Source organism: Dunckerocampus dactyliophorus, chromosome 4 (genome assembly GCF_027744805.1).
Source record: "Dunckerocampus dactyliophorus isolate RoL2022-P2 chromosome 4, RoL_Ddac_1.1, whole genome shotgun sequence".
NCBI lineage: Eukaryota > Metazoa > Chordata > Actinopteri > Syngnathiformes > Syngnathidae > Dunckerocampus > Dunckerocampus dactyliophorus.
The window spans coordinates 33,864,353-33,876,851 of NC_072822.1; the positions used below are offsets into that span (position 1 = coordinate 33,864,353).

Below are 12,499 nucleotides of genomic sequence, written 5' to 3' on the forward strand. Positions count from 1 at the left end.
ACACTCACACACACACACACACACACACACACACACAGAGCGTTGCACGGGCTGCGCACTTCACCGACCCCTTTATTTACCTTGGGTTGCTAGGCCACGTAGACAGTAGTGGAATCGTGAAGGATTGGGCACACAAGAGAAAACAAAAACAAGATACAACAAATGCCAGGGGGGTAGGGACAAAGAAAACAATGAATACAAGTAAACACTGAAACAAACGTCAACAGTAATCCCTCCTTTAGTGCAGTTAATTGGTTTAGACACGAGCGTGAGAGGTGAATTTACAGGGTCCTACAATTAACCTAACCTGCATGTTTTTGGAATGTGGGAGGAAACTGGAGTACCCGGAGAAGACCCACGCACTTTTAGACAATATAGTAGGCATGAGAGAAAATAAGATATAGAAACCTATTTATGACCCGGTAAATATGTTTAACATTAGAGCCCTGTAGACATGAAATAACACCCCTATAGTCACCTTTACTTAATATAGTCAACATAATAAGAGAAAATAAGACATATAAGATATAATATAGACAAGCGGTGCCCAAAGTGCGGCCCGCAGCTGCTTTGTTTTTGGCCCCCGGCACGTTATAAAAATATTTAGAAAAATCAGCATTAATTTTAAAGAATAACTTCATTCCATTATGATGATAAATAAGTTAGTAGCATAGGGTTGAAATAGTAAAGGAAAAAAAAACCATTTTGAGTTGTAAATTATTATTATTTTTCCTCATACGACTTTCTTCTAAAAAAAAAAAAAAATTGCAACTTTTTTTCTTGTTAGCATATGGCTATTTTCTCCTAATATTTTGGATTTATTTTATTTATTATTATTTTAATTCTGCTGTGTTTTCCCTAATTTCTGCTGTTATATATATTTTGACTTTATTCTCGTAACATATCTTTTTTCTTGTAAGAATTTGACTATTTTCTCGTAATATTTTTGACTTCATTTTTGTAAAATTCTGCATTTTTTTTTCAATTTCTTCTGTTTTTCTCCAAAATATTTCAAATTCTTTTCTTGTAAATTTTCTTCTCATAATTATGACTTTATTCCCATATTTTTACTTTATTCTTGTAACATTAAAAACTTTTTCCACAACCTAATATTTAAAAAAAAAGGTTTTTAATGTCTCATATTACCATTTAAGATTTCAACTTTATGCTACAAAAATGACAAAATTACAACTTTGTCACACCGATTTAGACATTTTTATGTATGTACTTTATTTATCCCACAGCGGGGAAATTTACTATGCTATACTTTCCTATACTACTTAAGCTTGAAAACTTCATTCAGGCACAAAAAAACCTTGTAAAATCTGCTTAAATAGGCTAACAACAGCCAAAACAGATTTTTTTTAAAAACCGCGCTCGAGTGGCGAGGGATTACTGTATGAAATGGAATACAGTGGAACCGCTAAAGACGCAACATTTTCTGTAAAAATGGTCTCAAAAGGTCACAAAAAAATTCATTTATTTTCTTTTTCTTCTGCTTTTTTGCGGCTTAGAAACCGCTCAGAACACGTAGATGCTCAACAGCGGGTGTTGGGTTTTGTTTTTTTGTTTTTATCTTTAACTTTTGTGACAGTTAAGGTTAAAAATGTGGTGACGGGGGCCGGTTGGACCCAGGAACAGATGATTCCGAACAGGGACAATGAGACCTCAGAGGTTCCACTGTAAGTTTCATAGCGTCAAATCAAACGAGACATGAAACAGGATGGAAAACACGATGGATTTTGGAGGAAACGCGGCCTGTCAGTTTTTAAATGAATTTAAAAAACATATACATTTTCGATTTACTCAGAAGACATCGTGCCTTACCTGGCTACCGATTGGATGACCTTGGAGGAGGTGTCCTTGATGTTGGTCAGGAAGCGCTCCGTTCCTCCCTTGAGGATGTCCAGGAAGCCGCTGCCCGACTGGTCTGGATCATAAACGCCTTTAAAACATGTAAAACATTTTAAAAGTCAATATTCATTATTATTATTATTTTTAATTACTTGCTTTTTTTTAATTTGGTTATCTTCAGAAATGTATTTTTCATTTTTATTAATGTAAATCTGTTAATTTAATACATATAATATATTAATTATATTAAAATGTTATCAATACAATTTCAAACTAAAATGTGTATAAAACAGTCTTTAAAACACAAACTGACAAAAAAGGAAGCACAATCTCGATTTTCACATTTACATGTCATCTATTTTCTAAATGGTGATTTGTCTTTCAAGGCAGGGGTATCCAAGGTGAGGTGAGGTTTTTAAATTGGCCCACGGCTAGGCCTGTCACCATAACAAATCTTGCTGGTCGATAATTGTGCTAGAAATTATTGTCGATAATTGAAAAAACATTTGTTAGACCCTTTTTTCAGTAATTGTCATAAGAACCACTAGATGGTACCCATGTATAGTGTACAGTGTACCTGTGAGAGACATTAGCTTGACACAGAAGTTGCCTGTACACATGTTTTTGCAAGGTAACCAGCGACACTGGTTGTGAGAGCTCACCAGTTTGTTTATCGTTGCCGACCAAACGCCTCAGTAAGCGTTATGAGCGCCACACACGGGAGGCGCAACAAACGACTGCAATTGGCAAAAGTCATCGCCGACGCGTAGCAAACCATACACACGGGAGCCCACGAGCGTCTGTGACCAGCGACGCCCGTGAGCGACATGTTCACATCCAAAGCAAATTGTACGAGTCTCCGAAATGTCAAGTAGCTCTGGGAAATCTGACACGGCAAGTACAGCGTACTGATTAGCATCCTGTCCGCTCATTGGTCGATCAATGAAACTCCCGCTGACTGGTCCTCGTCTGGGCGACAGCGAAGTTGAACATTTTTCAACTTTCTGGGATAGTGTCGCAGGCCAGCGTGTGCACGATGCCATGCACAAACACAAACTTTCACACGCACAAATTCACACGATAGTCGCTCTATCGCGCAGGTTCCATCAAAAATGAATGGAGCCAAGGCTTTTTCACCGATGTGACAAGAGATGCCGTTTTTTCCTTGACATGTATATATAACTTCTTAGCATGTTGCCGGCCATTCATCAGCTTGTCATCAATTGGAGGAGTGGAAAAACTTGGGAGACAATCCTCGGAAGAACAAGCTGTTTCTGCCTTTTGACAGATGGGTGACTGGCCGTGCAGAAATCCTCTTAATATAAGTGAAAAATGCAATTATTAATAGCAACTTCACTCTTTGCTCTTCTTTCCCCGTCGTTGCTGTTTTTTTCTTTAATTTTCCAGAGATTTCAACGTTCTTCTCAAATAATCTTCATAAATTGTCTTCTCGTAATTATGACTTTATACCCATAATATTACAACTTTATCCCCGCTCTCGTTTTCCAAAAATTACTTTATTTTTGTTTCTCATAACATTATGTCTTTTTTTTTTATATATATTTTTTCTTTAATATTTAAACTCGCCGTTCACAATAACATGAGGGAATTATGATGTCATACCAATAAATCTGATAACATTAAAAAAAGCTACACCAAGTGTTAATTTGAAAAAAAAAAAAAAAACCACGCTCCAATCAGGAAAGATTACCCGTACTGCGCAGGTGATCAAATTAAGCGCTCCCTTTTCTCCTGCCTGTGACGTTAACGGCCTGTCGTAACTTCCCGAGCTCACTTGGAAACAAACATTCACTTTAAGAGGAAGGACGTCATACCAAACCAAAGATATATATACATACACACTAAGTCCCCTACTAACAAACATCCGACATGCGAACATTCGGAGATACGAACACAAGCCGACTGGTCTATATTTTCATGTGTTTTGCCTCATAAGCCCATATTTATACTGCTACATGCTTAAAAAGCAAGCACATATTTAAACTGCTACATGCTTGACCAGCAGAGGGCACTGTGACACTGCTAATGGGACCAACAGCAAGGGGGAGGAGGGCAGCAGGGGAAGAGGGAGGAGAGAGAAAGTTACATTATAGTTTTATGATACAACCCGGACAGAGGGTGTGATTAAAGTTTATGAAGAGTTAATAGGCCTGCTTAATTCTACACCACCCACAGAACACTACCTCTTTTAGAAGAGTCTAACGACAACGATCAATATCCTTTTTTTCAATATCTCCTCCTTCAAATCGAATCTACTTTCAACTCTAAATTACTAAAATGACATTTTTACTCAAAACAATACCAGTTTATTGCGACTTTTTCTCGTTAGAATACAACTTTTTTCCTCTTTATATTTTGACTTTATTCTTTTAAAATTACAACAGGTTTTTTTCATTTTTGCTGCTGTTGTTTTTTCAACTATACCAACTTCCTTCTTCTCGTAATTATGACTTTGTTCCCATAATATTTTCAAGATTCAAGATTCAAGAGTCAATTGACTTCATTCTCATAACATTGTAAGTTTTTCCAAAACCAAATTTCCCAAAATTTACAAATTCGTTATCCTGTTTGTTTCTCATATCACGACGTTTAATGTATTTTTCCTTTAATATTTCACCTGTATTTTTCTTTTTTGTTTGTTTATTGTTAAATTATAATTAACAAAACAAAACAAAACAAAAGTTGTACTTTTTGGAAAATGTGTTTGGGTAAAAAGCTATATTATGGGAATAAAGACAAAATATTATGGCAATAAAGTCATAACATTAAAGAAAGAACATTAACTATGATTATTTATATTATATTATTATACATTTATATTTATTATTTAAGAAGAACGTTGAAAAATTTATTCACATAATATTTTGACTTTGTTACTGTAACATTATAACCTTTTCCCCAACCTAATTTTCCCTAAATTTCAACTTCATTCTTTGTTTGTTTCTCATATTATGACTTTAAAAAATGTCTTTATTCATTCATATTTAAACCTTATGCTACTAAAATGACATTTTTCCTCATAATTGTGAAATTACAACTTTTTCTCTTATTATTTGGAGTTTATTCTCATATTCTAGCTATTCTATTCTGTTCCATTACTATTTTTTTTTATTTTTTTTAAATAAATCTTCCAATTATTTCAAATTTCCATTTGTAAATTTTCTTCTCATAGCTATGACTTTATTCAGATAATATTTTTACTTTACTCACAACCTAATTATAACTTTATCCACAACCTAATTTCCCCGAAATTACAACTTCATTCTTTGTTTGGTTCCCATATTATGACTTTTTTTGGTAATAGTTCACTTTATGCTAGTAAAATAACGTAATTTTCCCCCATAATATTGCAAAATTATAATTTTTCATTAGATTGCACCCTTTTTCTCTTAATATTTCATCTTTATTCTCATAAAATTACCGCCCTTTTTTTGTTTTTGTCCCCCCATATATTTCAAATACCTCTTTTTTCTTCAGCACTTCAACTTTAAACATTTTTCCCAATATCGCGATATCGTGAAATTACGACTTTACTGTCTTAATATTTCAACTTTATTCTCAATTTTTTTCCCATTTCTGTTATTTTATTAATTTTCCAATTATTTCAACTTTCCATTTGCAATTTTTCTTCTCACAGTTATGACTTCACTCCCATAATATTTTGACTTTATTCCCACAATATGTTTTTCCCCTAACCAAATCTTCCCAAAATTACAACTTCATTTTTTTTGTTTCTTCCATTATGACTTAAAAAAAAAATTAACAAAACCAGCTTTAATATTTCAACTTTATACTACTCAATAAAGATTATTTTTCCGATTATTTTCGAATATGTTGACCTTATCTTGAAAAATTATTGATAATTTTTCCCACTTTTTGTCTTGTTTTTTTTTTTTATTAAAAAAAATTTAGACATTTTGAATGTCCCGCAGGCCAAAAAAAAATCTACATGCCACAAATGGCCCCTGGCCCACACTTTGGACACCACTGGTCTAGGTTGTAACCAATTACCCGATTAATGAAAATAACAAGCTTTAGATTAACTGACTGAGAAAAACATTAGTTGCAGCCCTAACTGCAATTATTGCCTTTCCAAGATAGGAAAATAAGGGAAATTTATTCAACTCCGACCTTTGAAGACAGCATGTTTATGCCTGAAAGTGGCATCAAAGCAGCCTCTCACCTGCATTGCCGTGGACATTGTGGATCTGCGGGGGCGCCGGGGCTCCGTTGTTGCCGAATCCTCCGTTCTGCTCCAGCAGCTGCAGACATTCATAGCCGTCATACACCGGCCGCCAACAGTAGTAGGCTGTCAACATTGCAACAGATCTGTATCTCCACAAAAAAGGGATCTAAAAGGGATCTCAAGAGCAGTCAATGAGACAGAAACAGGAAGATGCGCTTCTTTCCTCAGCGTATAAACCATGAAAGCAACACAAAGAAAAAAGCGCTGACTGGGATATCCACTACGTTTCCCTCCAAGTAGTCTGGTTACACTTCCTTGTTCTTCCCATCCCTCTGTGGTCAGCCAAGAGTGGCGCTCTCCGTACGTCTGGGAAGGAAGTTCACGGCAAGCAGGACAATAATCTCCTTATGGCCAGAAGGGAAACCCCTTCTTAACCCCAATAAGATTAGCCTGCTTCACTCCACACACACTCGCCCGCCTTATTTGCCTCAACATGGACAATCTTCACGGCTATGAAGCGAAGGCATTTTGTTGAATTGATTAGCCAGATATTTTCGCCGTAAAAGATGAGTCTTAACCTTGAAATCAGCTTTAAATAAATCGCAACTTTGGTGGAGGATTTGGTCATTAGTGGCAGGATTTGTGGAGAAAATCGCGAGCGGCAGTTGGCTTCCTAGCTGGTGAACGCGAGGTGTCATGCGGGGCGGATATGAACGGGTTAACGCCACAGGATTCCTTAAGCCAGGGGTGGTCACAGTGTGGCTTGTGGCATATTCTAAAAATATAATTTAAACAAGAAAACTTAAAAAAAAAAAAAAAAATTAATAAAAAAAAGTAACAACAGTAGAAAAAAATCAGCAGTAAATTTAACAAGAATGAAGAAAATATTAAGAAAAAAGTTGTAATCTAACAAGAAAAAGGTCTGAATTTTTACGAGAATAACATCTCCAAGCCACCAAACTCACCTTGCACATCAATGACCTCAATGACTCCTATCCGATCCTTTTTTTTTTTTATAGACTTGACAATCCGATCCTTTTATTTTTTTATTTTTTTTAAGAATAAGCTTTTGTTCTAAACATGACTTTGTGAAACTGAACGTGGTTATAAAAGCAGCTCTTCAAAGCACATTAAAAAGAATGCAACCATAGTATTGCTGAATTTACTTTTTTATTACACAGCATGACCAACAATATTGTTTGGCTTTTGTAGCAAACCTGTGTGAGTCAGGGCCCTAGTCCAGTAAAAAGGTCCAATAAAAGATAAAACTGGATAAAATGGGCACGCAAAATACTTTTAGGGTAGGACTAATCATGTGACATGGTTATAGATCAATTCGTGGTGTGATTTAGAATATATGACATTATGTTTAACAGACGCTCTTCAGCGTAATTTGGTATAAACAACCAGCGGTTTGAGCAGCGCTTCCCGTGCGAGCAGTGGCGCAGCCAGAAATTTTTCATCGGGTTGGCTAAGGTGAGACCATGACTCGCATACGGGTGGCAATAAGTTAATACCTGAAATGTCCAGATGGCCAGTTGGGTGGCCAGAGATCTGCGTGCGAGCTCCCTGCTCAATGGCACAGTGAGGGGGAACTACCACCTGTAGCTACGGAGCCGAATGTCCAACATCAAACTAACTTCACCAAGGCACACAGCGGACATGCCTGCATGGTGGTGTTGGGTTTTCTCCTTCTTGCGGGTGGCAGGAGGAGTGGCAACTGGCTTTGAGACGCATTAGCACAACTTCCATATTGGAGTGTGGCCCAGAGTTACGAACGCTATGTGTCAACCGGATCGGCCCGATCTCGGGGCAGAAGCCAATATTATCCGATACAGCGGATTGACAGCCGATCCCCAAGATCAGATCGGGACATCCCTAGTTTTTTGGATTTTTTTTATTGGGAATAATACTCACTACTTTCACGTGTAGGTGTTGCACTCATATTCATTTCAACAACTTGATATCTCCTGCTGGTTATACTACAGCACTTAGGTATGGAAAACGTGCTTTTATATCATTTTGGGAAATTTTTATTGGGAATATCAATCAATAATTTCACCTGCAGAAGGTGTTGCACTGTCATATTCAATTCAACCACTAGATGTCTCCTGCGGTTATACTACAACACTTACAGTATATACTATAAAAGGTGCTCTTTACATACTTTCGGGGATTTTTTTTTTTTTTTAATCATAGTCAATACATTTGTCCTGAGAAGGTGTTGCGCTGTCATATTCAATTCAACCACTAGATGTAGGCCTGTCACAATAACGCATTTTGCTGGTCGATAATTGCGTTACAAAATATTGACGATATGTGATAATTTCGTCATATTTTTGATGCCATTTTTTATAGATCATGAGGTGCAATGCACATTTGAACCACTAGATGGTAGTCAAGTATAGTGTACCCCTGTGAGCTTTTGTCATAAGTGCTGAGGCCATTTTTCATTATTTTTATGGCATAATGAGAGAAAATCGTATCAAATGCAGTAATGTAAGTACTGTCGTACTTTCTGCCAAACATTTCTAACATTTTCCGAAATGATGGCTTTCCCACCGTATTGAGTGGTTGCATTTCTTTTGAAGTGAAGCGAGCGCGAGCCATTTTGTGCTATTTTGCTTGCATTTACTTTGCCGGCCAAACGCCTCAGTCATAATACTCGTTGGCTGTCGGGACGAAGGGTCTGTTGCACCTCCAGCTGTATTTTTTCTTCCCAGTTGAGACAACTGAAAAGGATGGTGGCGTTTCAGGTGAGCATATAAGTTGGTCGTGTTCCCCTGCTTCCTCATGCCTCCTTTCATATTCACTCCTTTCACTTCACATATGCGACATATCGGTTCGTCGGTGTTTCAAAACGAAATATTCCCACACTGCTGAAGTTGCGCTCGCCTTAGAAACTACAACTTCTGTGCCTTGATTCATGTTAGCATATGCTGTCTCAAGGCTAATTTGGTCTTCAAGTGTCGCAGCTCACGAGTAGCACAAAGATGACCAACATGGTATTGATACCTTTTCACTCTCCGCATTCATTCCACGATAGAATCAATGCACACAGACATATGCAGAGTGAACCCTCGGCATCCAGCTTGTGTAGCACAGAAAGGCTAGCAGATGAAGCACACACACGTCACTTTATCGAGCGCCCAAAATTATCGGCCTGTTTTTGTTTTTCTATTGTTCGATAAATCGATATATCAATTATCGTGTCAGGCGTAACTGTATGTACCCTCCTAAATGTACTACAACACTTACTTTGGTAAAAGGTGATATGACAGAATTTTGGATCGGTAATATCATGCAATAATTTCACTTCTGTTAAGTGTGGAGTTATCGATCCTGACAGTTCCAATATGTCAATATATTTCTAACTTTACTGCAGTATTTGTGTGTGGATCTAAAATTAGTGCCACAAGTCATGTGACAGTTTGTGTCATAGTCGATGATGCAAATTAGACGACAGCGTCACCCAGCACCCAGAAGAAGTCAAACCAGGAAGTAACGTGGATGTTCTTGAGCAGTTTGATTGAATGCTAAATATCCCATGTCAATCCGGCATGGGACGATTCCGATGCACGCCTACCTCTGTGACGGGAGATTTGGGATTGACGTTGCGCGCCGCCGCTATTTCCTGAAGCTGGTTGACCAACTCGGTAATGGAGAGACGCTCCTCTGGGTGCACCTTCAACATGGAACCTGAAGGAGGAAAATGGAAGGGAAAAAAAGAAAGAAAAAAAAGACAATTTTGTTCCATCTGTTGTCTCAAGCACTGCACAAAACTGACACGCGGCCTCATCCTCCCCCTAAAAGCAAGTGTGACCCACGGAAAACCCCGTAAGTTTAAGAGCCACCGTGTAACCAAGCGAGGAGTGCTTCTTACGTATGAGGTCGTGGTACACGGCGTACTTGGCGTCGTTCTGCGGGATGGAGTATTTCCCGTTTACAATTTGCAGCTTGGCGCCCTCCTCAAACGGGTGCTGCTTGAAGCACAGCAGGTAGAGGATGCAGCCCAGGGCCTGTGTCGGGACACGGTGTACATTCACACAATCAAAACGCTAACAACAAAACGAGCCGAGACGAGAAAACAGAAGAGAGACCGACCCAGATGTCTTGTTTCTCGTTGATGGGGAAGTTGGAATACAGGTCGATCATTTCCGGGGTCCGGTACGCTGGAGTGGTGTTCCGCGTGATCTACACAAACAACACAAATCCGGCAAAGTGTCTCGAGAAATGACATCTCCACCTTTCCACGCGGAAAAGACTGACATGAGAGAGCAAGTCATCAGCTAACTGTTTTTTCTTTTTTATTGGCCCATGGCACATTCTAAAAAAGTAATTTAACATGTAACATTATTTAAAAAAGGAAAAATCAGCAGTAATAAAGTAAAAATATTATGGCAAAAAAGTTGTAATCTAACGAGAAAAAGTTGTCATTTTTACGTCTTAATATGAGGAAAAATAACATCATTTTAGTAGCATAAAGTCAAAATATTAACTCATTCAATCCCAGCCATTTTTCAAAAGACAATTTTAGACAATTTTGACTGATTTTTCAGGGCTCACAGAATATTGTGTTCCACGGCTATAAAAAACATGGAACCTACCAAAAGAAAAACTACACTCCCACCTTTCATCAGAAAAAAAAAGTTTGTTTCTACCTTTTTCCGTCCTTTAGTAATCCGCAGTAGAACATAAATAAGTTTCAGGAAAATTTCAGTTCCCGACTAGTAAAAAGGGAGAAAACCAGCTTTTTGTGAAAAGATACATTTCAAGCATAACTTTGACACAAAGATTTTTTGCTTTGTGACAGCTCAAATATCTCAACAACTAAACATGTCCCTACAATGCGTAACCTTCTGCACGGTATACTCCTCCATGTTCTCACTTCCTCCTTCCTGTCATGTGTGCTTTTTCCATTCACTTGTAATATTATGAGAAACAAACAAAACGAATTACGTTGTAATATTTTGGAAAATTAGCTAATATTATGTGAATAAGGTCATAATTACGAGAAGAAAATGTACACAAAGAAAGTTTAAATAGTCCGCAAATTTAATACATAAATGAAAAGAAAAAGTCAAAATATTAAGAGAAAAAAGCTGGACTCTAAGGAGAAAAAGTTGTAATTTTCATATTATGAGGAAAAATCATATCATTTTAGTAGCATAAAGTTGAAATATTAAAGGAACATTTTTTTTAAGTTATAATATGAGAAACAAAACACAGTTTTAATTTTTGGAAAAATTAGATAATGGGAATAAAATTATAATCACAAGAAGAAACTTTACAAGAACGATGAAATAGTTCACAAATTATTAATTTTATGAGGAAAAGACAAAATATTCATATTAAATATTAATAGTAAATGTCTCTTAATATTCAAATATTAAAAGAAAATTTGTACTCCAATGAACAAAGTTGTCATTTTCATGTCGTAATATTGTAAGGAAAAAATAACATCATTTTAGTAGCATAAAGTTGGAATATTTTAACAAAATATTTTTCTTGTGATATGATGAGAAACAAAACAACAAAAGAAGGTGTGATTTTTTTTAAAGAAAATCACACAAAATTTACAAGAAAGTTGAAATAGTTGCCAAATTTAAAACAGATATTGGAAGAAAAAAAACAGCCATAATTTTATGAAGAAAATGTCAAAATATAAGTGGTATTCTAACAAGACAAAACGTCACAATTTTATGAGAATAAACTCAAAATATCATGAGAAAATGTCATTTTAGCAGCATCGCGTTGAAATATTAGAGAAAAAATACTTTTTTAAAAAAGTCATAATATTATGAGAAACAAAAAACGAAATAAAGTTGTAATTTATGGAAAATTCATAATCATATAAAATAATAATACAAACATGTGATAACATTATGGGAATAAAGTCAGAATGTTACGATAAGTGCATTTAGGAAGATTATTTATGAAGAAAGTTGAAAGATTTTGGGGGAAAAAAAAGAATAGCAAAAATGGGGGCTAAAAAGAAGAAAGAGTGAAGCTGACACTAATAATAGACTTTTATACCAATATGATAAAAGCTGAGATGAAATTTATCTAACTTGTTATCATATCTACATGTGTTGCTTTACAAAATATCCAAGTGGCCAAGTTGCATTCTTTCATTTTTCACTGCGTGGGCACCCCTGATCTAATAACAGCGCTGCAATGCATTTAGACGCTCATTTTTCACTTGGTATCAGTTTCATCACCGTACAACACCCCTCCCCAAAGCGCCATTAGCGAGATGAACGCGCATGTTAATGCGTTTAACAACGCAATCTCTGGGCTACATCTCGTTGAGGTCAACGGGGGCAAAGAGGTGCAGATGGAACAAAATTTCCTGGATGATTTCCTGGCTCAGCTGATTATTAAATCAAGGGCTTCTGGTGTTTGTCAGCGAGCGGATTCAGTAATGCAGAAACAAAT

The 12,499-nt window shown here is 36.6% G+C and overlaps 1 protein-coding gene across 3 annotated transcripts in view; it reads right to left on the bottom strand.

The window, feature by feature from the left end:
• The window catches only part of gak (cyclin G associated kinase), a 47,006-nt gene that overhangs the window by 22,861 nt on the left and 11,646 nt on the right, over positions 1-12,499 (bottom strand). For all 3 annotated transcript variants that reach the window (XM_054772596.1, XM_054772597.1, XM_054772598.1), the window contains 5 exons: positions 10,166-10,255; positions 9,945-10,080; positions 9,648-9,760; positions 6,059-6,137; positions 1,828-1,945 (listed from right to left, as the gene is read on the bottom strand). In XM_054772596.1, the coding sequence (XP_054628571.1) occupies positions 1,828-1,945; positions 6,059-6,137; positions 9,648-9,760; positions 9,945-10,080; positions 10,166-10,255 (536 nt within the window). The remainder of the gene's footprint in view (positions 1-1,827; positions 1,946-6,058; positions 6,138-9,647; positions 9,761-9,944; positions 10,081-10,165; positions 10,256-12,499) is intronic.